Source organism: Aethalodelphis obliquidens, unplaced genomic scaffold (assembly GCF_003676395.1).
Source record: "Aethalodelphis obliquidens isolate GAN/ISIS:26980383/991018 unplaced genomic scaffold, ASM367639v1 scaffold30, whole genome shotgun sequence".
Classification (NCBI taxonomy): domain Eukaryota; kingdom Metazoa; phylum Chordata; class Mammalia; order Artiodactyla; family Delphinidae; genus Aethalodelphis; species Aethalodelphis obliquidens.
Genome location: NW_020837974.1, coordinates 8175623 through 8198461, shown reverse-complemented (window position 1 = coordinate 8198461; position 22839 = coordinate 8175623). Strand labels below are relative to the sequence as shown.

At 58.0% G+C, this 22839-nt stretch overlaps 2 protein-coding genes and 1 non-coding gene across 7 annotated transcripts; 2 read left to right on the top strand and 1 right to left on the bottom strand.

Moving 5' to 3' along the window:
• The first annotated feature begins 1737 nt into the window (after positions 1-1737).
• Positions 1738-7693, top strand: UPK3B (uroplakin 3B). Of its 5 annotated transcripts, XM_027126102.1 has the most exons (6): positions 1738-2676; positions 2827-2976; positions 3214-3451; positions 4680-4759; positions 5497-5626; positions 6097-7693. In XM_027126102.1, the coding sequence occupies exons 1-6, from the start codon at positions 2595-2597 to the stop codon at positions 6254-6256; spliced, it is 840 nt and encodes a 279-aa protein (XP_026981903.1). In that variant the 5' UTR covers positions 1738-2594; the 3' UTR covers positions 6257-7693. The 5 variants fall into 5 exon arrangements, with proteins under 5 accessions (XP_026981903.1, XP_026981902.1, XP_026981904.1 ...); XM_027126101.1 differs by having other exon boundaries at positions 1738-2976; XM_027126103.1 differs by lacking the exon at positions 6097-7693 and having other exon boundaries at positions 1738-2976; positions 5258-5612.
• Positions 7694-14712: 7019 nt separating this feature from the next.
• On the top strand, positions 14713-22292 carry UPK3BL2 (uroplakin 3B like 2). The gene is given in 7 exon segments (XM_027126092.1): positions 14713-16154; positions 17677-17829; positions 17999-18218; positions 18791-18867; positions 19143-19263; positions 20111-20156; positions 20158-22292. Coding segments are annotated over 7 exon segments (1194 nt in total). The 5' UTR covers positions 14713-15652; the 3' UTR covers positions 20233-22292.
• Positions 22293-22303: 11 nt separating this feature from the next.
• On the bottom strand, positions 22304-22375 carry TRNAD-GUC (transfer RNA aspartic acid (anticodon GUC)). Its single transcript has one exon. It is a non-coding gene; the product is annotated as a tRNA-Asp (tRNA).
• Between the last annotated feature and the right edge of the window lie 464 nt (positions 22376-22839).

Genomic DNA, 22839 nt, shown 5'->3' with positions numbered 1-22839 from the left:
CCTGGCGGGGGTGAGTGTGGCCTGGGGCTGAAGAGACACACACCCGAGTGACGTAAGGGATGTGGGGGAGGGGGTTTGCGGGAGGGGGTTTGCTTTCACAAGCCCTTCTCGTATAAGAAAAGGACTGAAATTCTATGTTAGAAGCGCTGGTACAAAGATGAATATATGTTAGAGCATTTTCTTTCATCTAGAAGTTCCTTTTTTTTTTTTTCTTTCTGATTTTAAAAGAAATTTAAGCATTTTTGTGGACCCCTAGCAGTATCGTGGGCCCTGGGCACTTGTGCCCACTGCCTCGTGGAGAAGTTGGCTGGGGAGGGCAGGGAGGCCTCCATAGAGAAGCTGGACCCCAATCCTGTTTGGTTCCATGGTGAGACTCGCTCCACTGCTCACAGGGCACAGGAGTTGGGTGGGCACCCGAGTGCCACCCTTATGCTCGGCTCCCACCATTACAGCACAGTGAGAGTCAGAATCGGAGAAAATGTTCGCAAATCTTATGCCTGATAGGGGTCTCGTATCCAAAAAATGTCAAGAACTCTTACAACTCAACAATAAAAAGACAGATCCCCAATTTTTTTTAAATGGGCAAAGGACTTGAATAGATATTTCTCTGAAAAAGATACACAGATGGCTGACAAGCACATGGAAAATGCTCAACGTCATTAGGGAAACGCAAATCAAAACCACAAAGTGATACCACTTCATACCCATTAGGGTGGTTATTATAAAAAAAAAAAACAGGGAATAAATATTGGTGAGGATGTGGAGAAATTGGAACCCTCATCCACGGCCGGTGGGAATATAAAGTGTAGCCACTTTGGAAAACAGCTGGGCAGGGCCTCAGAAAGCAGTTACCGTATGACTCTGCAATTAAAACTACCTGGTGAGTATCCAAGAACTGAAAACATGCCCACGGTAACACTCACAATAGCCAGAAAGCGGGAGCAACCCAAATGTCCATCAGCTGATGCACGATAAACAAAATGTGATGTATCCATGCAACGGAATGCTGTTCAGCCAGAAAACAGAATGAACTATTAACACATACAACGTGGACGACCCTTGAAAACATTATGCCAAGTGAAAGAAGCCAGACAGAGAAGGATGCACTGTGTGATTCGCTTCATATGAAATATCCAGAAGAGGCACATCCAGAGAGACAGAAAGTAACTTAGTGGTTGTCAGGGGGAGGGGGGATTGGGAGTGACTGTTTTAATGGGGTGGTGAAAAGGTTCTGGAATCTGGTGATTTATGGCCAGTGAAATTTAAGAGGAAGTCTACAGGGGCTTCTAGGAAAGCTTATGTTTTTCTGATAAAAGAGAGAGATTGGATAACACCTCCCTGCTCCTCCCTTCTTCCTACTTTGATTGAGGATATGATGGCTGGAGCCACAGCAGCCATATTGCTACAATGAGAAAAAGGCCAAGAGAATCTCAGAGACATTGACCCTATCGTCATTTGACCAAGCCCATGCCAGCAGCTGTCCTCCTCCAGGATTCTTGTAAATAAAAATAAATCCCTCCTAGTTTAAGCAAAAAAAAAACAAACCCCCCCAAAAAAACCAAAGCCCCCAGAAAACAAAAACCACTGAACTGTACATTTTAAAATGACATGGTATGTGAATTATATCTCAATTTTTAAAACACATATAGGGAATTCCCTAGCAGTCCAGTGGTTAGGACTCCACGCTTTCCCTGCCGAGGGCCTGGATTCAGTCCCTGGTCAGTCAGGGAACTAAGATCCCACAGGCCGTGTGGCACAGCCAAAAAAAATTAAAATTTAAATACTTAAAAAATAAATACTTAAAAATTTAAAAATACATATATAGTGAGAACCCGTGGGAGTAATGTAAGTAGGGCAGGTGTCCCCAACCCCCAGGCCGAAGACTGGTACCCATCTGTGGAAAAATTGTCTTCCACGAAACCAGTCCCTGGTGCCAAAAAGGTTGGGGACCACTGAAGTAGGGGACTTGCTAGCTGTCAAGGGCTCTACAATCCTTTCTCTGAGTCCATGTGATTCCTTTGGACGAAGGAACTGGGGAGTGAGGGAGGATGTGGCCTTGTGGAGGAAGGGCAGGGTGCAGAGATGGCAGCAGGGCCAGGGGCGGTGATGGGGCTGGCGTCAGACAGGTTGGGGCTGCCCACTTCCTTCCCTGGGTGGGGATGGAAGGTCAGAGGGAGGCTCCTGGCACCTGGGGTGCAGGAATCTCTGGCATGTGGCCCTGAGCCCTTGTTTCCAGAGATCAGCCCTCCTCCCCAGGGCTGGGAGGCTGGGTGGGACCCAAATTCAGACATGGGCCTCTGGGGTGACCTGGCCTGCATCTTGGGGGTCCAATGACCTCTCTCGCTCAGCTCCAGCGGCCCTGCTCCTGCCCTCCTAACTGGCCCTGGCCTGCCCCACACCGGAGCCCTGCCCAGCTCCCTCCCCGTGGTGGGCTGGGCTGGGAGGAGGAGTGAGGGTGAACTTACATTTTCAGGTCTTTCAAGCCGTCGGCCAGGGGGCAGCCTGACTAACCAGCTCCTCCAGGCCCACGGTGTTGGGGGAGGGGGTGAGGCCGAGCCCCAGGCTGTGGATGCGTGGGTGCTCTGCAGGCCATCATGGGGCTCCCCTGGAGGCAGCTGCGCCCTTGTCTGCTGCTCCTCGTGGTGCTGGTGTGGCCCCAGCCCTGCACGAGCCTGGGTGAGTGGGGGTCCCGGGATGGGTGCCCCTGGCCAGATCCAAGGGGCTGGGGCACCTGCCGGGACCCTGGGAGCCCGCCCCCTCTGATTGGGAGAGGCAGCCCCAGGGGCAGTGGGCCCTGGGCCCTCACCCCTATCTCCACGGCCGCAGAGCTCATCCCCTACACGCCGCGGATAACAGCCTGGGACCTGGAAGGGAAGGTCACGGCCACCACGTTTTCCCTGGAGCAGCCGCGCTGTGTCCTGGAAGGGCACGCCAGTGCTGCCAGCACCGTCTGGCTGGTGGTGGCCTTCAGCAACGGTATGTCCTGGTGCAGGCCTGGGGCTGAGGACAGCTGCAGGGGCCCTGGGAACCCCTCACAACTGGGTGTGGATTGGGAGTTTGGGCTTTATCCAGAGCGCGCTCTGAGAGGTGACAAAGTCTCACGTGAGGCTTGGAGGGCCAGGGCTGGAGGCCTTGGACCCAGCCAGGGGCTGTGGTGAGGTCCCGTCCGCTCCTCCCCTCCGGCCCCAATCTGTTTGTCCCTCACTCCTGCAGCCTCCAGGGACTTCCAGAGTCCCCAGACACTGGCTGAGATCCCAGCCTCCCCGAGGCTGCCGACGGATGGCCACTACATGACGCTGCCCCTGACCCTGGATCAGCTGCCCTGTGAGGACCCAGTGGGTGGCAGGGGGGCCGCCCCGGTGCTTAGGGTGGGCAATGACGCCGGCTGCCTTGCTGACCTCCAGCAGCCACCGTACTGCAACGCCCCCCTCCCCGGCCCTGGACCTTACAGGTGGGTCACCCAACCTGGACCTTGGGAGAGGGCTGTGCTGGGAGAGGAGGGGTTTTGGGGACCAGGGCTGCCCCCCCACCCCAGCCTCTCCCCAGGCCTCTGTCCTGGCCCGTCCCCTTCCCGGCTGCAGGAGGAGCAAGCCCCTCCCCTTCACAAGCCTGGGTTTCTTCCTCTGTGGGGTCCGACCAGCTTGGGGGGCAGACAGAATGTGGCCCTTCCAGGAGGCCCACGAGGAGGAGATGGGCATCGCAGAGCCGGTGGGGTGGGGGTTGGGGAGGAGTCTGCAGGCCCCACAAGGGGGGAGGGGAATGCTGCAGGGCCCACCGTCCCTCCCACAGGTAAATCTGGCGGGAAACTAAGCCTGGGGCTGAGGGTGGAGCCGGGGTGGGAGAGCAGGTGTCAGACGAGGGGACAAGGCCAGAGGTCTTCGGGGAGACCAAGTGCGGCTGGGGGAACCGGCAGGGGGCGCAGGCAAGGCGGGCCGGGGCGTAGGCTCCACCCACGCCTCCCTCGCCCTCTCACCCAGCCCGGCCAGGTCCCCTCCCCTCCCCGTGGCCACTCCCTGGCGCGGCCTCCAGTTATACCTGCCGCCGCATTCCTAGCGTACCCCGGAGCCGTCCCGTCAGTGCCAGCCTGCCTGCGTTCCTTGCGGCTCGGAAACCTTCCGGAGCTCCGCCCCCCACCCGCGGACAAAGATAAAACCGAGGCTTCGCACGGCTCCCGGTGCCCCCCCCCCCCCCCCGAGCTCAGCCTGCGCCTTCCCGTGATCCCGGGCTCCGAGTGCGCCCTGATCACAGCCCTCCCTCCCTGGCCTTTGCCTGGGGTACCCGCCCTTATAGGGGCGCCTTCCAAGGCCTCACAGACTCCTCACAGCCAGCAGTTCTCTGGGAAGCCAGGGCCCCCCAGCCCATGCGCCCCGCTGAGCCACCCTGAGCCACCCTGCATGTGACACTTAGTAATCGGGGCCACCTAAACCAGATAGAGTGTCTGGAGAGCGACGGTTCAGATGGTTTGGGGCTGCTGGCACAGGTCACCGTGGCCAGAGAGGTCTCCGGGGGTCCTTAGAGCAGGGCCAGGCTTCAGCGGTGCTGATGGGCCCCACCCTGCCCTATACATGGAAAGGCCCACAGCCTGGCCAGCCAGCAACAGCTGCCTGGGGCCTGGCCAAGGTGGGTGCCTCGCCCAGGGCAGTCGAGGCTCAGAGCCTCACCCTTCCGCCTCTCCCCAGGGTGAAGTTCCTCCTGATGGACTCCAAGGGCTCACCCCAGGCCCAGACGAGGTGGTCCGACCCCATCACTCTCCGCCAAGGTAGCGCTGGGGGAGGGGTGCTCCGGCTCTAGTCTGCCCCGTGTGGACTGGCCGCCCTCTCCACCATGGTCGTGCTCAGCCGGCCCCCGCCCCATACAGAACCTCGTGCTGGAGGCTGGGGCACTGGGTCAACCCCATCAGCAGAGACAACGGCTCTGTCCACCCCAAAATGTTTGCCAACCCTCGGGTGCCCCGGGCCCCAGCCCCGTCATAGACAGAAGCAGTCTCCCCTCCTTCAAGGAGCCAACCCTGTGCCCAGCACTGCCAGGTGGAGGAGAAGGGCCAGGGCAAGAAGGAGGCTGGAGTCGGTCAGGGCCGTGGGTCCCGGGATAAGGAAACGGCACGTGAAACGCTGGAGTGTCCCACATGTGGGCGCCCGGGAGATGGGCTGAGAGGCCGGGCTGGTGGTGTTGGTGGGTCTTGTCATGTGAGGGCCTTGGATGCCAGGCTCCAGGAGCAGGGCAGTCCTGAGCTCTGTTGCCACGCTTCCTGCCACAGGCGGGGCAGTGGGCAGGCACATCGGTGGGAACAGCCCAGAAGGTGAGACCAAGGCAGAGGCTGGAGCGATGGCTGGTGGTCCAGGCTGGCAGAACACAGATGCCTAGCTGAGAGGGACAGATGGATGGGTTCAGGAGGCTGGTTGGGGATGTAAGGCAGTCAGCCTTGGGTGGGAGCATGGTGGGGAGGTGACCGCCCTGGGGTCCAGGGGCAGCCTCTGAGAGCCACTGTGTGTGCAGGGAAGTCCCCAGGCTCCATTGACACGTGGCCAGGCCGGCGAAGTGGCGACATGATTGTCATTACCTCCATTCTCTCTTCTCTGGCCGGTCTCCTGCTCCTGGCCTTCCTGGCAGCCTCCAGCGTGCGCTTGTGAGTGCTGACACCCCCGAGGGCCCCTCTCTCACCCAGAACCCCTTCCCTCTCACTGGTCCCAGCACCTGGAAGCCCTCCATGAGCCCTGTGGTTCTGAGGTGGGCGGTGCCTCTTCCAGGGATGTGCAGGGAATTCCCCCCCCCCCCCCCCAATATCTCTCACCTGGGAGGTCAGGGAGGTGGTCCAGCAGCTCCTCTGACGACAGGTTCAGAGAAGGGGCCACCTCGTTCTGACCGGGCCCTTCTCCTCCCTGACCTTGTTTTCTCTCCAATGAGCCCTCTATCATTTCAGCGAACTGACACCCAGGTAGTCAGGGTGGCCACCTAGAGGAGGCACACCTCCAGTTGGTTCTACAAGGGAGGAAAGGGAGAGCAGAGGCTGCAGGGGGAGGGCTCTGGGAGTGGGGAGCTTGGCAGCCTACTCCACCCAGCAGGATGACAGCTGCGCCTCTTCCTCTCCCCATCCAGCTCCAGCCTGTGGTGGCCGGAGGAGGCCCCAGAGCAGCTGCGAACCGGCTCCTTCATGGGGACGCGTTACATGACCCACCACATCCCACCCAGTGAGGCTGCCATGCTGCCCGTGGGCTGCGAGCCTGGCCTGGAACCCCTCCCCAGCCTCAGCCCCTAGCCTGGCCCATACAGCTGGGGCTGGGGCAGTGGGGGACCTGCACCTACGTGCCCCTCCCCCATCGCACCTCCCCACCCTGCCTGAAATCCATCCCACCACCAGCAGCCCTGCCTTGGGCTTTCCCAGTTCCCCAGCTCCAGGCAGTGAAGTTGCACTCAGGGGAGGGCTGTGGTCAGGCTGGGCATCCAGCCTCCGCCTCCATCTGCCTCAGTTCTGCCTGCCTCGAGTGAGGCTGAAAGGTGACATGGAGAGACCGCCCTGACAGGAAGCTTCCAGGCCCCAGGAGGAGGCCTGCAGGGGGCCTTGTCTGCCCTGTGCAGGGGGCTGGGCTGGGCCCATCCTGGGGTATATGAGGCCTCCCTCTGCCCCTCTGTCCCATCCACCAGCGGCTGGGGCTGCAGTGGAGCCTTTAGAGGTTCTTCCATTTTCCCTGGACGGGGGCCCTTTCTGAGGGTGGCACTCACCAGCTGTAAGGTCTGACAGTGTAGATACACGTTATGACTTTCCGGCCACCACTCCTAACCCCCGTGCACACGCTGATGGCTCACACACTTATCCACTCACTGTCACACCACAGACATTTACTGAGCTCCTGCTGCATGCCCTGCACAGTGTCGGACGTGGGCCCTCACGCAGAGCCCGGAGCTGCTCTTGGGAGCTCGCTCACTGCTCTGAGCCTCAGATGACCACGTGTCCTGATGTGACCTGTTACTATTGGGAGGCTATCACTCCCTCACATTGTCACATACCCTTGGGCTCACACTCCTCAGACGATCACCCCAATGGACTCTCTGGGGTCCGAGAGCCCCCATCACCCAGGAGGATACACTTAACTCAGCAGTGTCCGTCCGCCCGCCCGCCAGGCCGGTGGTTCCCACTATGGCCACAAGGGGGCGCCAGTCCAACGCAGCCGCAGGGTCCTGCGCTTGCGCACTCCTATGAACTGCTGCGAATCCCGCCGCTTGACCCGATGTCGTAGAGATACCGCCACTCAGGGGGGTCTCTGGAGGTCAGGGCTCCAGGTCCCACCTCGGCCAAGCCGGAGGGATGAGCAGTCACGCTCTCGCTTGAGGATCTACGATGTGTCGTCTGATCCGCACAGCCGCCACCGTTTTCTGGACGGAAAAACTGAGGCTCAGTACCCTCCCCGCCGCGCACTGTCCACTGTCACCGCACCCCGTGTCCCTGGACCCAATCCCGGCCCCTCTAGTCTGACCGCGGCTCCCAGCAGGCAGGCCCCCCGAGGAGGGTGGCCAGCGGGGGCCCCTGCTTTTTGGATATGAATAAATGCAGTCTGGCTCCTCCATCCTAGCAGTGCCTGTGCTGGTTCTGGAAGAGGAGAATTTATACGCAGGGCCCAGCCTGGCCCCGACACCAGACCCGGGGCTGCCCTGAGCCTATGCCCTTGATCGCCAGCCCTAACTATACATTGAGGGTGCCCCATCTCCTGACGGGCCCAGGGAAACCCACCCACAGTGGGGGGCAGGGCCAGGAAGCCTCCCACCAACGCAGGTGGGTTTAGCAGTGCTCCCTCCCAGGCAAACACTTTAGGGGGGTCTACTTTGAAAACCCATGCACCCCTGGTCCCTTGTGGTCTCTCCCCCACCCTGCCTGCATCCCCACCAGCCACAAGACCCGCTCTAGGTGCAGACAGAAGCAGATTGAGATGCAGTCAGGAGCTCAGGCCCTGGTGTCCTGGGTGACACCTGGCCATGGGAACCAGCCCCTTCAGTCAGCCACTTTTGAAATTCTGCTACTGTAGAGCCCAGGACCCTCTTGGATTCTTGGAATTGGAGGACGGTTAAAAGTGCCCTCCCCCGCACCAGCTACCCCCAGAGGAGCCAGTCTCACACTGTCCTGCCCAGGCCTGGCTCCAACACCAGACAGGGAGGCCCTTGAGGCCCAGGATGCCCAGCTTGGGGCCTGCCCAGGAGGGATATGGTGGGGAGGAAGAGGGGTCCGCTGGTGTTTGCTGAGTGAAAAAATGAACAAACCTGCCCAAAGCTGGAGGATCAGCCAGGAGCAGGAACTGCCCCAGGCTCTTTCTGTCCCAGGGTCCTTTTGTGGCTTGTTCTTAGTGCCAGAATCTGTGCAGGTCCCAGGAGCTGCGACATCCTGTGCAGGCCTGGGGCGGCCCCTCACTTCTGAACAGCATCTTCGAACCCTCTGAGGAGCTGCTGTCGCCCCATTGGGGCCACTGGGACTTAACCGTGGAGACAGGCTCTGAACACACATTGCAACATGGTGAGTGAAGACTGGGCAGGGGAGCCCAGGGGAGGCAACTGACCCCACCTGATGGTCAAGGGGACTTCCTAGGGCTGAGATGAATCTCAGGAGGCAAATGCAAGTCAGTCAAGTCAGAGGAAAGAAGGAGAGAGGAAGAGAGGGTGTGACTCAGGGAGATCAGGTGTAAATGGTCTTGCCCTACGGTGGCCCGGATGGTGCCCGGGACCGTGGCAGCAGGGAATGGGGGCCAGGAGGCCAGTAAGAGGGAGAGTGACCTCCAGGCCGATGGAATCAGCCCTGACCCAGCTGGGGCAGATGAAGCAGGTTGGAGGGGAAGAGTTGGATTCTAGAAATATTCAGGAGGTGGCTGGAGGAATCAGGCACTTCTTAGACTTGGGGGATAAGCCAAGAGGAGAGGTTGTGCTCTCCTTTTAAAAAAAGAGGCTTGTTTTTTAAAATAAATTTATTATTTATTTATTTTTGGCTGCGTCAGGTCTTCGTTGCTGAGCGTGGGCTTTCTCTAGTTGCGACGAGCGGGGGCTACTCTTCGTTGCGGTGCGCAGGCTTCTCATTGCAGTGTCTTCTCTTGCTGCAGAGCACAGGCTTTAGGTGCGCGGGCTTCAGTAGTTGTGGCACTCGGGCTCAGTAGTTGTGGAGTGCGGGCTTAGTCGCTCCGCGGCATATGGGATCTTCCTGGACCAGGGCTACGAACCCGTGTCCCTGGTGTTGGCAGGCGAATTCTTAACCACTGTGCCACCAAGGAAGTCCCTGTGCTTGAGTTTCTGATGTGGGGACGGGTATGAATGCAAAATGGGGCCCTTTATGTTCTGAAAGTGGTTCTATCCCCCCAGCTTTAGAGCAGATCCCCAGAAAAGGGGGTTCTGGGAACGTCATCTTAGGTCGGTGAATCCACAAATACACTAACAAATTGTTTGTTTTTTAATTAATTTATTTTATTTGTTTATTTGTTTGTTGCTCCGCGGCATGTGGGATCATCCCAGACCAGGGCTCGAACCAGTGTCCCTGCGTTGGCAGGTGGATTCTTAACCACTGCACCACCAGGGAAGTCCACAAATTGTTAATATTTTACAAAGATGGAAGCCAACCCTGGTCAGTGGGAGGCCACCCTGTGAGCCTGCCCAGCTGTGGGCGTGCTGCCCCAGGGCTGTGCTGCCCCAGGGCTGTGCTGACAGGTGTGCCCAGGCGCCACAGAGTCCACACGGAGAAGGGGTGGCTGGTGGGACCAGTCATCGCCAACACAGGCACCGTCACGCTGGCCCCTGGGGAGCCGTGCCATGAGCCAGACGCCAGCCCGGCGAGGGTCAGCTCGTGACAGCCTTGAGCAGGGTGCTTAGTGAGAACTACATTGTGGAGAATTTTTCATTAAATAATGTTTTAAATTTTCTCCAGGGCTGTATTTGGGGAAGTACCTCCAAATCCACTGGCCCATAACATAATGGCTCAGTGGCTAAAAACAAGCTCATTGTTAAAAAGGAAAAAACAGCAACGGTTGTGGGGGCGATGACTCGCAAATGACTCATCAGGCCAGAAATCGAAGGAATCAGGATGGAAACCAGGCAACCGGGCAGCATCCCTCCCTCCCTCTCACCCTCTGGGTTCACTTTACTCCTCTGTATCTCTGAACCACCCGTGTCACTCCATCATCCCTGCAGTCCCCAGGCCGGCCACCCTGGTCTCTTGCCGGGGTGTCAGCAGCTGCCCCTTTGCTGGTCTCCCGTTACCAGCGTCCCTGATCCCCACCCGCATTCTCCTCCCAGCATCCCGAGGGACCAGATTATACACCTAATAGTGTCACACCCTTGCTCACAACTCTCAGGGGACTTCCTGCTGCAAGAACAGAATCCAGATTCATCACCTCAGTCCTGAGGCCCCATGATCCATCCCTTGCTGCCTGAATTCATCCCACACACACCCTCCGTTAGCCCCCATGCCACAGGGTCTTTGCACTTGCTTTTCCCTCAATGTAGACCATTCCTCCACTTCGCTCCCCTTCCTCTAGATCATTCCTCAGCTTCACTGTCGCTTCTTCAAGGAAGCCCTTCCTGACTCTCTCAGCTCTCCTAGAGCTGTGTTCTTTTCTTTCTCGGCACATTTTCTTTCCATTTTGTAATTAGACATTTAAAACGGTGAGCTTTTGCATCTCCTCCACTAAACTGTAAACTCCAGGAGGGCAGGGATCACGTCTGCTTTGCTCACCAGGGTACTCCTACAGCGAGCACAGTGCCCGGCTCCCAGTAGCTGCTTAATAAATATTTGTTGCCTGAATGCTTTATAAAAGGCGTCTTCGCACCGACTGCAATCGGCTGGCCAGGGCACATGCTTCTTTGCCCGGTGCGGGTGTGTGACCGGTGGGTACCCTGGCTGCCCAGGAGCCTGGCACGTCCCACCCTCTGGCTGCTACAGTGGGAGGTGCAGACTCAGGCTCCGCCACAGTTGGCTTCCTGGGTGGGGTGAGGGGGCCGAGTCTGTGCAGAGAAGAGACACCTTTTTGTGATTCTTACAAAGACATCATATGGCTAGCGCTGGCCGGGGGACATGGCAGCAAGAAAGCCATATCCCCGACATAATATGGGTGTTGCAGGAGCTGGGCAGTCAGAATGGCAATCATCTCTCATGCCCAGGAAGGTGGCCAGTCCCCAGGCACACACACTGTTATAGACAGAACCGTGTTCCTCACAATTCCTGTGTTGAAGCCCTAACCCCCAGTGCCTCAGAATGTGACTGTATTTGGAGAGAGGGTCTTTAAAGAGGTAACGAAGTTAAGAGGTCATTAAGTAAGTTCTTGAGGGTGGGATGTAATCCAGTCTGACTGGTGTCCTTATAAGAAGAGACTGGGACACAGAGACACCCGGGATGCTGCAGAGGACAGACCATGTGAAGAGGCAGCAAGAGGGCGGCCGTGTGCCAGCCAAGGAGAGAGGCCCCAGAAGAAACCAACACTGCTGATGTGATCTTGGCCTTCCAGCCTCCAGAACTGTGAGGAAGTGCTGTTTAAGCAGCCTGGTTTGGGGCCCTTTAGCTGGCGCAGGCTAATCCACCCACCCACCATCACGGTGTTGTGGACATGAGCGGTGACGGAGGCGGAGTGCACAGGGCAGGGGTCAGTGATGAGAGCTGACGGGCAGCAGCGTGTGCAGAGGCTTGGAGGCAGGAAGGGCCATCACGCTGGCCCCTTGACCCAGCTTTCCGGGCCTTCTCCTCCCCTCCCTGTGGAGAAGCCAGAGGCCACTGCAGCCGCGTCCTGGCCCTCCCTTTTCGGCCTCCACCACTGGTCCCAGGCTTGCATGCATCAAGGAAGAGCCACGGTGGCTGCCTCTTGGCCCTACATTGTGAGATTTCACTCCAAGGGGGCATTCTACCAAAAGAGCTTTCTGGTTTATGATTCTGGGTTTACGATGCTTTAACTAAACAGGAGAGGTGGTGAGCTGCCTGTCATGAGGGGTGTACAAGCAGACCTGGAAGGGGCTGGACCACTGTGCAGTAGAAAGATTCGGGGCAGGGTGGGGTCAGTGAACTGTGGGTCTTTTCCCCTTGAAATTAGCACAGACGGGTGTCTGTTAGGGTCTGATGAGTGGCCCCGAGGTCAAGCTGGTGGCAGGGGAAGGGACTAGGTCACCTACACTCTCCCGCTCTGCCTGAAACCCCAGGCTGCAGATCTGGTGTCTCGCTCTGCTGGGGAGGGTGAGCCCAGAGCTTCTCCCTGTGCGCCTCCTCGGGGCAAGGTGTGATGCTTGCTATGGAGCTGGGGCCTTGTGTGGTAACACAGGGCTGGGTGGGCCTTTGGGAGCATTACCTGGCTGCCCTGTGTGTGTGTCGGGTGGGGGGGGTTGTTCGGAACCTCACCCTGTCCCATGAGTCACCCCAAAGGTACACAGCCAGGTAGGTCCTTGGGAATAGACTATTCCCCAGGGCTTGGTATGTCCCACTCACCACCACCCCCAGCCCTTCCTGGCCCCTCTGGGCATCCTGGTCCCACTCTCTTCTCATCCCCTGGTCTGTCTCTAGGCCACATGCAGCAGCCCTGGTTGAATGCAGGACCAGGAGGGACTCCTCAAGCCCTGTGGGTCTGGGAAGGAGCCCGCATACCTGGGCCTGGGGGGACAAACGGAGCCAGCTGGGGCCCCAAGTGGGCTGTGGGTATGGACACCCCTGGTACCCAAGGGAACTTGTCCCAGATCAAGCTGAGAGGGGACACTGAAGATTGCCTCCGTCTGTGGTGTGTGATTAAAAATAGCATTTCACATCAGTAGGGAAAGGACTGATTTTTCAGTATTTTAGGTTTTTTTCAGTATTGGGGGTTTTTTTGGAGGCTTCGTTACGTAGGCATGATTGATTAACCCATTGGCCGTAGATGATTAATCTAACCTCCAGCCCTTCTCCCCTTCCCAGAGGTGGGGGGGATGCAGCTGAAAGTTCTAACCCTCTAATCAGGTGGCTGGTTCCCCTGGCAACCAGCCACCCCCATCCTGTGGTTATCTAGGGGATTTCCAAAATCACCACATCAACATAAACTCAGGTGTGGTTGAAAGGGGCTTGTTATAAAAAACAAAAAACAGGCATTTCACCTTTATCACTCGAGCTATTTCAGGGAACAAAGGATGCTCCTTTAGGAGCTGTGGGCTGCCCTACCACAGACAAAGACTATAATATACATCAGAGTAGCCATAGGTAACTGATACAAGGACGCGTACCAAACTAAGGAGACTGGATGCCTGGGCGGGGAGGGCAGGAGTGGGTTAGAGATGGGCGTGAAGAGAAAAAATGAAAAAATAAAAGCAGGACCCTGTGCAGAGCAGTAATGAAGGGTGCCACAAAAACTGAGAAGGAAACGTAATCCTTTGCTCCTGCAAGGCCTCCCAATTAAACACAGATGAAAAGGGGAAAGAGAGAGAGTCCTGCCTGGGTATTAGAAGACCGAGGGTTGGTTTCCAGCCCTGCCACTGACCGTCCACGGGGCTGAGAAAGTTCCTCTCCCCGTGGAGGCCTGGTTTTCTCATCTGTATTATGAGATTAACAATCGTGCCTGCCCTGCCCGCTTCTGGGGATCTGAGATGAGTCGATGGGCAAGAATGTACTTTCAGAAGGAAGGAGCTCTTCCCATGTTATGATGTCTGCTTTCAACTGCCTTTCAAAAGACAAAAAGAGGGGAAAAAAGTAAATCTATATACTTATCAATATACATTATATTACAAAATATATGTGTATTATAAGTATATATTATATACATACGTTTTGTAAGTATACATATATTTACATATACGTATATGTATTATATATACATATAAGTACATATTGGTATAGAGAGTAACATAGTGTGTGTGTATATATAATAAATATATATATATATGGGAGGGAGAGGCTTGAGAGCAAATACAGCAAAATGTTTACAATTGTTGAATCTGGGTGGAGGCTATATGTATGGGCATTCTTTATACTATATATTTTCAACTTTCCTAGGTGTGACCATTTCTGTAATAACAGGCTGGCGAGATAAAGAAGCCTTTCCGGGGCTGGGTCTGACCGGGATTCGCCGGCTGGGCCCCAGCTGGACCGGCTCGTGTCCCCCTCTCTTCCACATCTGGGTCCAGGAGCGCTGGTCCCACTCTCTCAGAGGCCCACACACCTGCTTAACGTTCTACCTGTGCGACCTCCGTGTCCCATGACTAAACGTTGATCTCAGGATGACCTGCATCTCAAGCCCGTCCAGGTAACCGCCAGACGCTGAAGTGGCTGCTTCGCGGATGGCCCTGTGCCAGCCCCTGCGAGCCCACCCCCTCCTCCCTGCCACCCCGTGAGGAAGGAGGGCCGGTTCCTGCCTTGAGGAGCTTCCAGCGGGAGGAGGGCCAGGTGTGCACAGGGATGCACTTGATATAACAATACATTTTATTGCAGTGATTCTAAGATGGAGGTACATGCCAGGTGCTGGGAGGACATTAGGGGAGGCACCAAAGCCAACCAGGGGACAGTTTCTAGTGGTGCCAGACCCTGGGTGGGGTAGGTAGGACTGAAGGACAAGGGTTCGCTGGGTACTTACTGCAAGGCAGCGAGGGCCCTGCGGGAGGAGCCTGGCCTGAGCCACCTGAAAGGGGAGAAGCCTTAGAAGAGGGGTCCCAGCGACCTTTGGTTTTATTGTGTTTTTGGTTTGTTTGTTTTAAAATATTTATTTATTTTGTGGTTGCATTGGGCACACGGGATCTTTTTTGTTGCGGTGTGCGGGCTCTTCGATGCAGTGCGCGTGGGGTCTTAGTTCCCCTGCACTGCAAGGCGGATTCTTAACCACTGGACCCCCAGGGAAGTCCCTCAGCGGCCTTTTGGTTGAGGCTCTCCAGGCGCACGCTCAACTCCCCCGACCTCGTCTGCCTTCCCGAGTTTTTCCGCTCTGCTTTTGGCCCCCAGTTCCTTGGGGGCTGAGTCAGTCACTGGTGAATACAGTAATGTTCAATCTTGAAAAGTCTGGAACTAGCTCGTCCGAGTAAAGAGTTGGTCACAAAAAACCTACTAGGTAATAACATAGTGTGGGTAGGAATATTTTCCTTTTTCGAAGTTCACTGCAATAAACAATTTGTACAGTTTAAGTATATTGGGAAAGGAAGATAATGCAGGTGGGCTGGTAATCAAATAGATTATATATTTGATTATATAGAGATATAAATTAAATATGTTTTAATAACTAAAGAATATTTATAATTAATTGTTTTAAAAAATTTTTAAGTGCTCCGCAAAGGAGTTTGAGTTTTAGGAGGGCGGCTCCAGTCAGCTATGGAGCTGGGCCGGCGGGGGTGGGGGCTGGTGCTCGGGGCAGGGGACCACCCTGAGGGTCTGCTGCTCCAGTCCAGGTGAGAGGTGGTCGGTACACGCTCTGCCCGCCGGCCCTGGGCCCCATGCGGGCACCTTCTCTCTCGAGGAGGGATTGCCCTGCTCTGGCAGTGGCCAGAGATGGAGGAAGGAGAGAGGGCAGGTCACCTGGATAAGGAGAGGAGGGAGGGTGATGTTGGGGAGCCCCCTTGCGGGGCCAGGCGGTAGGGGGACAGCAGGGAGGGAGTGCCCCTAGGCTTGCCTTGGGGGGTGATGCTCCAATTCTGGGTCTGGCCCGGCTGGCTGGGTGGTCTTGGACAAGCCCCCTTCCCTGCTCTATGCCTCGTCTGAGAAATGAGGATAACTCCCTTCTGCAGAGGGGGGGGGCCGTGGGGAGCCGTGGTTGCCAGGTTGGAGGACCGTTTGGACGAGGAGATTCCACAAGGCGCGGCAGGGCTGTCCCTGGGGCTGCCTGGACCCCAGGACTGGCTCCTCTTTCCGTGGCCCCTCCCCAGCCAGGCCCTCCTGGAGCAGGGGTGGGGTGCAGTTTTCCTCTTCAGACCCCTCCCTTGCAATGCCAAAGCCTTGGGCCCAGCACATTCAGCCCCTAAGCGGTCCAACCAGTTGTCTGGGAGAAAGGGGGCATGTGGGAGGGGCAGCAGGAGGTGCCAGAAGCAGCCTCCCCCAGCCCAGCACGCACAGCGGAGCCTCTGGGGCTCCGGATGCTGCAGACAGACCCTCGGACAGACAGACAGTTGGACGCTTGGCCTGGCCATGAGGCTCAGCGGGGGACAGTCTTCTCTTCTGACGGCACTGTTGCCGCTGCTGACCTGCCTCCATCTGGGGATGAGTCTGGGTGAGTGAGGGTCGGGCAGGGCAGGGGTGCCCACTGTGCTTCAGGCTTAAGGAAGACAGACCCCACCTCCCCCGCCACCTCCTGAGCCCCGAGTCTGGGGACTGGGTGCCAGGTGGGTCAGGGGAGACAGCACACCAGAAGAGGTCACAAGACAGACATCTGTCCCCCTACCCCCCGCCCCAAGATTGGGAGCAAGGAATGCTTCCTCCCTCTCTTTGGGCTTCTCATCTCCGTGCCTCCTGAGCCCGATTCTCACCAAATGGCTCCCTCCTTCCCCTCCTTCCCCTCCTTCCCCTCCTTCCCCTCCTTCCCCTCCTTCCCCTCCTCCCTGGCCCGAGGAGAGGTTTAAAGAAGTCTTCAAGGGTAACACTTACCCCAAAAGAAGCTCTCCAAGGGGGTCTACAGGCATTGTTCACTGTCAGGCTCTGAAACTGGAGCGACTTAGAGATGCAGCCCCCATGCCCCCATCTCTGCTGTTCCCTGTCTTTCCTCTCTTTTAAGCAAACATTAAGTACCTGCTGTATGCCGTGTGCCCTGGTCCTCAGCGTTAGAGCCAGGAGCTCTGAGAGAGGAGGGTTCTAGCCCTGAACCCTTGGGGTTGAGCTGAATTAAATGGAAATGAATTGCATTGAACTGAACTGAAAGAGGGAGAGGGTTCTGGAGACGTCCATAAAGCCCACCTCATCTTTCTTCTGCTCTCCAGTATCTGGGGCTGAGGGACACCTCAGGGGGCCTGGAGAGGAGTTAGGGGTTCTGAGCCCTCCAAGCAGAGCAGCAAGGCTAGACAGGGCTGTGAGGGGCTGAGAGGGGGACAAGTTCTCTAAGGGGAGGGAGCCTTGGGACGGGGTGGGAGATGCAGAGCACTGGGTGGGCAGGAGAGGCCGCCCTAGGATCTGAGCCAGGACACTTCCTTGAGGCCCACCTCTGGGCCTAGGGTCTTCCTGTGTCACCCCCGCCCCCCCCCAACCAAGCCATTCATTCCTCTCATCAAGCAAACCAACCTGGACCGTGTGGATGGAGCTGGAGGGGTACTTGAGAGGTGGGTAAACTGAGGCCCGCAGAGCGTCAGAGCTCAAGGTCACTGGGCTCTGTCAAGAGCCCGGCCTAAGGTTTGGGCTTGGGCTCAGGCTGCCCCAAATCTGAGTGTCACCCCAGCAGGACCTAAGACGCCTCTCCCAGAAGAACTGTGCATGCAGCTGGGGAAGGGTCTCCTGTGCCTCCACCTGTCCTCCTTCCCCAGGCCCTGCCCATCACTGAGACCCCGGTGACACAGGGGGGCAAGGCCTCCCCCCGACCTCCCACGGTGCCCACCCCTAATAGGCTCCCAAGGCAGGGGCCAGGGGCCGGACACGGAAGTGCCAAGGAGCATTCCTGGTTAACGCCTGACCAGAGCTCCCAGGAAAAGCCCTAACTCCTCCCACTGACGGGGGCTTCCAGGGCCATGAGCCCGTCCCCGCAAGACGAGGCGCTGGGGACCTGGTCATGCCGTCGAGCCTCTTCTCTCTGCCCGCACCGGCCCCAGAGCACATCAGCTACGCGCCCCAGCTCTCAAGTGCCACCCTGGCAGGGAGACTTACCCAGCCCACCTTCACACTGGAGCAGCCGCGGGGCCAGTTCAGTCACCTTAACGTCGCCGACTTTGACGCCATCTGGCTGGTGTTGGCCCACAGCAATGGTGGGTGCTGCCGGGGCAGGCCTCACTTTCCCCTCTGTGAAATGGGCAGGCGGGCCTGAAGGGAGCAGGGGTAGGTGCTGCCGGGGTTGTGGCCAGAGGCTGTCTGGCCTGGCGGGATGGGGTAGAGCCCATGCATCCCCCACCTTCTGACCCTCAGTGCCACCCTCAGCCCCCCAGAGCTTCACTGCCCCACAGAGGGTGGAGGACACCCCGGTCCCTGCCAACTTGCCCCAGAGGGGCTACTACGTCACGCTGAGGACCAGCTGAGCACTCTACCCGGGCGGCCAGCCCGGCAACGAGCTCCGGGTCCTCCGTGTCGCCAACGATACCTGCTGCTCCCCGATGACAAGAGGCTGCCACCACCCCCTGCCGGGCCCGGGCCCCTACTGGTGAGCGGCCAGCCCCGCGCTGGGGTGGGAGGGCTCCTGCATGTGTCCAGACCTGAGCCTGGATGGCTCCCAGCTGAGTGCCTGGGTTCCTGGCTCCAGTTCTGCCATTAGGAGGAGGGGGCTGGGGCCCAGGAGTCCGCGGTGAATTCTTCCGTCTTCTTGAGCAGAGGGCCCCCAACTTGAGCCCCCGCCCCCATGGGCCATGTGGACCATGTGGGTGGAGTCTCCCCATCCAGGCAGGGTGGTGGGCCCTGGCCCCATCTCTCCTCATTCAGGGCTTGATTCACTGAAGTTCTGTGCTGAGTCATCTAGTCCGCTCCACACACATTTCCCAAGAGAGGACCCTAAGGGTCGCAGAGAAGGCAAGGGATGCACCCAAGGCCACACAGCTGAGACATCCCAGTCACAGCTGGGATGGAGCCCCTTCTGGTGGACTCTAAGACTGTGCTTTTAGCTCTAGGCTGTTCCCCCCAGGCCCTGGGAGTCAGGGGGAAGAGACTGACAGGCACCAGGGTTGGAGGGTTTCAGGTCCTGGGGACCCCCCCACCCCCAATGCTGGGTCTCCTGTTCAGAGTGAAATTTCTGGTGGTGAGAGACAGGGGACCCATGGCTGAGACAGAGTGGTCCAGTGAGACCCACCTGCAGCAAGGTATGGGGCCAGGTGTGCAGCTCAAACTCTAGGGCTGGGGCCTCCTGAGGACTGGGGGTGGGTGGGGAGGAATGGGCCAGCCCCAGTCAGTCAGAGCCACCGTTACCATCCTGCTGTCTGCAGGTGCCCCTCCCCAGGCCGCCTGCAAGCCCCGCCCCCCTGGGGCTGCGGTGAGAGGTGGTTGGTCTGGAGGCTGTTCCAGGCCCCCGTTCTCAGGTCAGATCTCTTTCCTCCCTTCTCACCCCACCTGCCTGTGGGCCCCCTCACACCCTCAGCCGAGGCACTCCAGGCTGCCCCAAGGCCCCAGAGCGCGGGCGCCGTGGTCATCGTTGCCATCCTGTTGGTCCTGCTGGCCGTCGTCCTCACTACCCTCGTCACCCTGCTCATCTACACCTGGTAAGTGGAGCGGGTCGGGACTGCCCTGGGAGGGGTGGAGTCCCTCTCCTGGGCCACCGCTATCCTTTTCCCACGCCCCGGCCCAAGCCCTCAGCCCAGGCCCCCAGCCCAGCTTGTTCTGCTGGAAGGGTTTTCCCTGAAGGCCGAACAGGGCTAACAATTATTGATCAAGGGATCCCCAAGGTTCTAGAACCTCTAGGTGGGGGTGGTGTGTGCATTAACCCCTCCCTCTCTTGTCCCTCTGCCTGACGCCTGCTGAGGGGTTGCGGGGGTGGGGGCCACATTTTCTGAGTGCTCACCATCTGCCCCCTGGTGGCAAGAGCTGGAATTGCGAGTGGGAGCGCAGAGCAGATGTTCCAGGTGGAAGACATCCAGGTGGAGGTGAATTGCTTTTAATCTAAGCGCTGAGCTTTGACTTGAGCGCTCAAGGCTTCATCTGGGGCCTGGTGGGGAGGGGGTGTCCACCAGGCTTCCTGGAGGAAAGGGACGCCTGGTCCCCGACGAGGATTTGGAGAGGAGGGGGAGAGTCTGGGGGCAGAAGAGTTGCCAGGAAGGCCTGGGCCTTGATCCCAGCTGAGGAAACGGGCTGTATGCTGAAAGCCGGAGAGCGCCAGTGGCCAGCTGTGATCAGGGGAAACAGGCAGATGGTGTTTTAGAGGCATCCTGGGTGTGGGGAGTGGGGGAGGGGAGCGTTGCGGTGGGGTGATGACAAAGGGCAGGGAGACAGAGCTGGATTTGTGAGGTTTAGAGGAGTAGCCCCAACCTCTAGGCAATAGCCATCGGATTTCCATGAGGCCCTGCATTCTTCATTCTCTCCAGCTCTCCTCCCCTCTCCCCTCCCCCCCAGCTACGACACCTGTGGGAGCACACCTGTGGGAGCACGTCCATCTCTGGCCCGGGGAGCTGGCGTGCATGAGAAGATATAACGCCCACCACATGTTCAGCCCTTCAGCCGAGGGGGGCTCCTGAGAGGCTCCAGGGGGCCCCCATCTGCCCCTCTGCCTCGCCCCTGGTCCAGGCTGCAGAGCATGGGCTGGGGGCTCGCGCTGCTGCTTCAGAGCCCTGGGAGAGAGTGTTTCCAAATAAGGAAGTGGGGGGAGGGTGTCCTTAGTCCAAAGCTTGGGCCTGTCCCTGTTAGAAATAAATGTCCCCATTATTGGGGACAGCCCCCTGAATGGCTGTGTCATTGTACACCTGGGCAGTCTCCCTGCATCCCTGTCCCCAGCTCCTCTTGGGAGGATACAGCAACCGGGGGTGAAGCCCAGGGTCCTAGGCCAGCTGAGCCATTGGGGCAGGGCAAGCCTCTCTTCTGGCCTCAATGGCCCTGTCTGTAAAGTGGGGGTGATTCCAGTGGTCCCCCTGGGCCCGATGGAGCCGAACCAAGGGGGTGGTTGTGCCCACCTGCCCTGCGTGTCTGGCGCTTGCTGGTGCCACCCCCGCCCCCACCTCCTCCTCTTCTTCTTTTTTTTTAATATTTATTTATTTGGCTGCACCAGGTCTCAGCTGCGGCACACGGGATCTTCATTGCCGCGTGCGGGCTTAGTTGCTGCATGCGGGATCTAGTTCCCTGACCCAGGATCGAACCGGAGCTCCCCGCATTGGGAGCGCGGAATCTTAACCACCGGACCACCAGGCACGTCCCCCCGCCTCCCCTTTGTGGTCTCCCTCCATCTGGCCTCTCCTCCTGCCTGGAGGACTTAGAGCTTCTAGGCTTCACCCTGACCTCTGTGCTCACGCCGGGGTGGGGGTGTGGAAATGCGTGAGAAGCTGCAGCTCCTGGAGATGCCTGGGCTCAGGCTCGGGCCCCGAACCTAATGCGGGGCACCAAGCACCTGTCGTCATCCACTCCACTCCAGGCCAGGCCCCCCGGGGCCAAGATGACCCAGCAAGGTTCTGTCCTCAAGTCACCCACCGCTGTGTGGGAGAGGAGGGGAAACCAGCCAGCACAAGGGATGGAGGGAGTGCAGAGGTTTGAGGGCTGGAGGAGGCTTCCTGAGCAGGCGTAGCCTTGGAGGAGGGGCCACACTGTGACAGGTGGACCCGGGAAGGGGACCCAGGCAGGATCAGCAGCATGTACAAAGGCCTGGAAACCATGGTGACTGCTGGGTGGGCAGGTTGGGGACAGCTGGAGGGTGGGGTGAGGGGCCGCGAGGAGGCCAGGGGATGCCCCTTGCTACGTGAAGGGCCTCACCCCCTGGGGCATGGGGCAGGGAAGGAGGGCTCTGGCTGCATGCCCAGGTGCCTGTGTCCGGGTGGTGCAAATGGCCCTAATGGGTTTATTAAGCCGGTGCACACACAGCTGGCTCTTGCTGTGGAGGAAATGGTCACATGACCAGCCTGGGAGGGGCAGGGAGGGGAGGGGGGCACACAGAATTCCAGCCTCTGCCCAGCTAAGCCTTGATCTCTCCACAGCCTTTCCAGAGCAGCCATGAGCCCCGACCCTGGGGCTGGGTGACCTTGGACATATCACTTACCCTCTCTGGGCCTGTTTTCCCCTTAATGTAAAAGCGAAGGTTGAACTGGGTAACTCTAAGGCCCTGCACTCCACCAGCACCCAGTATGGGTCGGACACTGGCAGGAAACAGATGGCACGCTGTCTAATGGGGCAATTGACAGCATTTACAAGGGTTTGGGCAGCATATTAAGGGGACCCAGGGCACCGATGGGGCCATAAGCACTCCTGTCCCTGAGGGGCTGGTGGTGTTTCCAGAGCCAGTGGGCAGGAGCCACGGGCAAGGGTCTGCCTGGCAGGAGCGGGGGGCTGTAGGTAGAGGGAGCCGGGGGACTAAATACCCCGGCCTTTCTCCTCTGGCCTTCTGATCGCGTGCTGACCACACCTAACCAGAAGCAAGAGGGCGGGGGGTCTGGACGGTGTGGTCCATGTGCCAGCTAGACCTGTGTCCAGAGCAGGACAGAGAGGGGCCAAGAATGGCCTTAGAGGGTACTGTGATCTGTTTTTTACTCACAGCACTTCTGACACCAAATGTGTGGGGGTTTTCTGTTTGTTTTTTATTTTTATTTTGGCCATGCCAAGTCTCAGTTCCCTGACCAGGGATTGAACCTGGGCCACAGCAGTGACAGCGCCGAATCCTAACCACTAGGCCACCAGGGAACTCCTCAAATGGGTGGGTTTTTCTCACACCAACCAATTCTCCAGCTCTCTGGACACCAACTGGGTGTCCTGCAATTGAATTCAATTCTGACACTAATTCCCTGGAGTTAGTCCCACAAGATCGCCCCCACCTAGATGCCAGGAATAAGTATGGGGCACCCGCACATCTATTGAACTTGGTTACAAATAGCTTATTCCCATGACCCCCTCCTCAGATTCCATAATTTACTAGAACGGCTCACAAAACTCAGGAAAACAGTTCACTTACTATTACTAGATTATTATAAAGGATACAACTCAGGAACAGCCAGCTAGAAGAGATGCACAGGGCGAGGTATGGGGGGAGGGGTGCTGAGCTCCCATGCCCCCTCTGGGTGTACCACCTCCCAGCACCTCTGTGTGTTCATCCACCCGGAAGTTCTCCAAATCCCATTGTCTAGGGTCTTTATGGAGGTTCCATGACA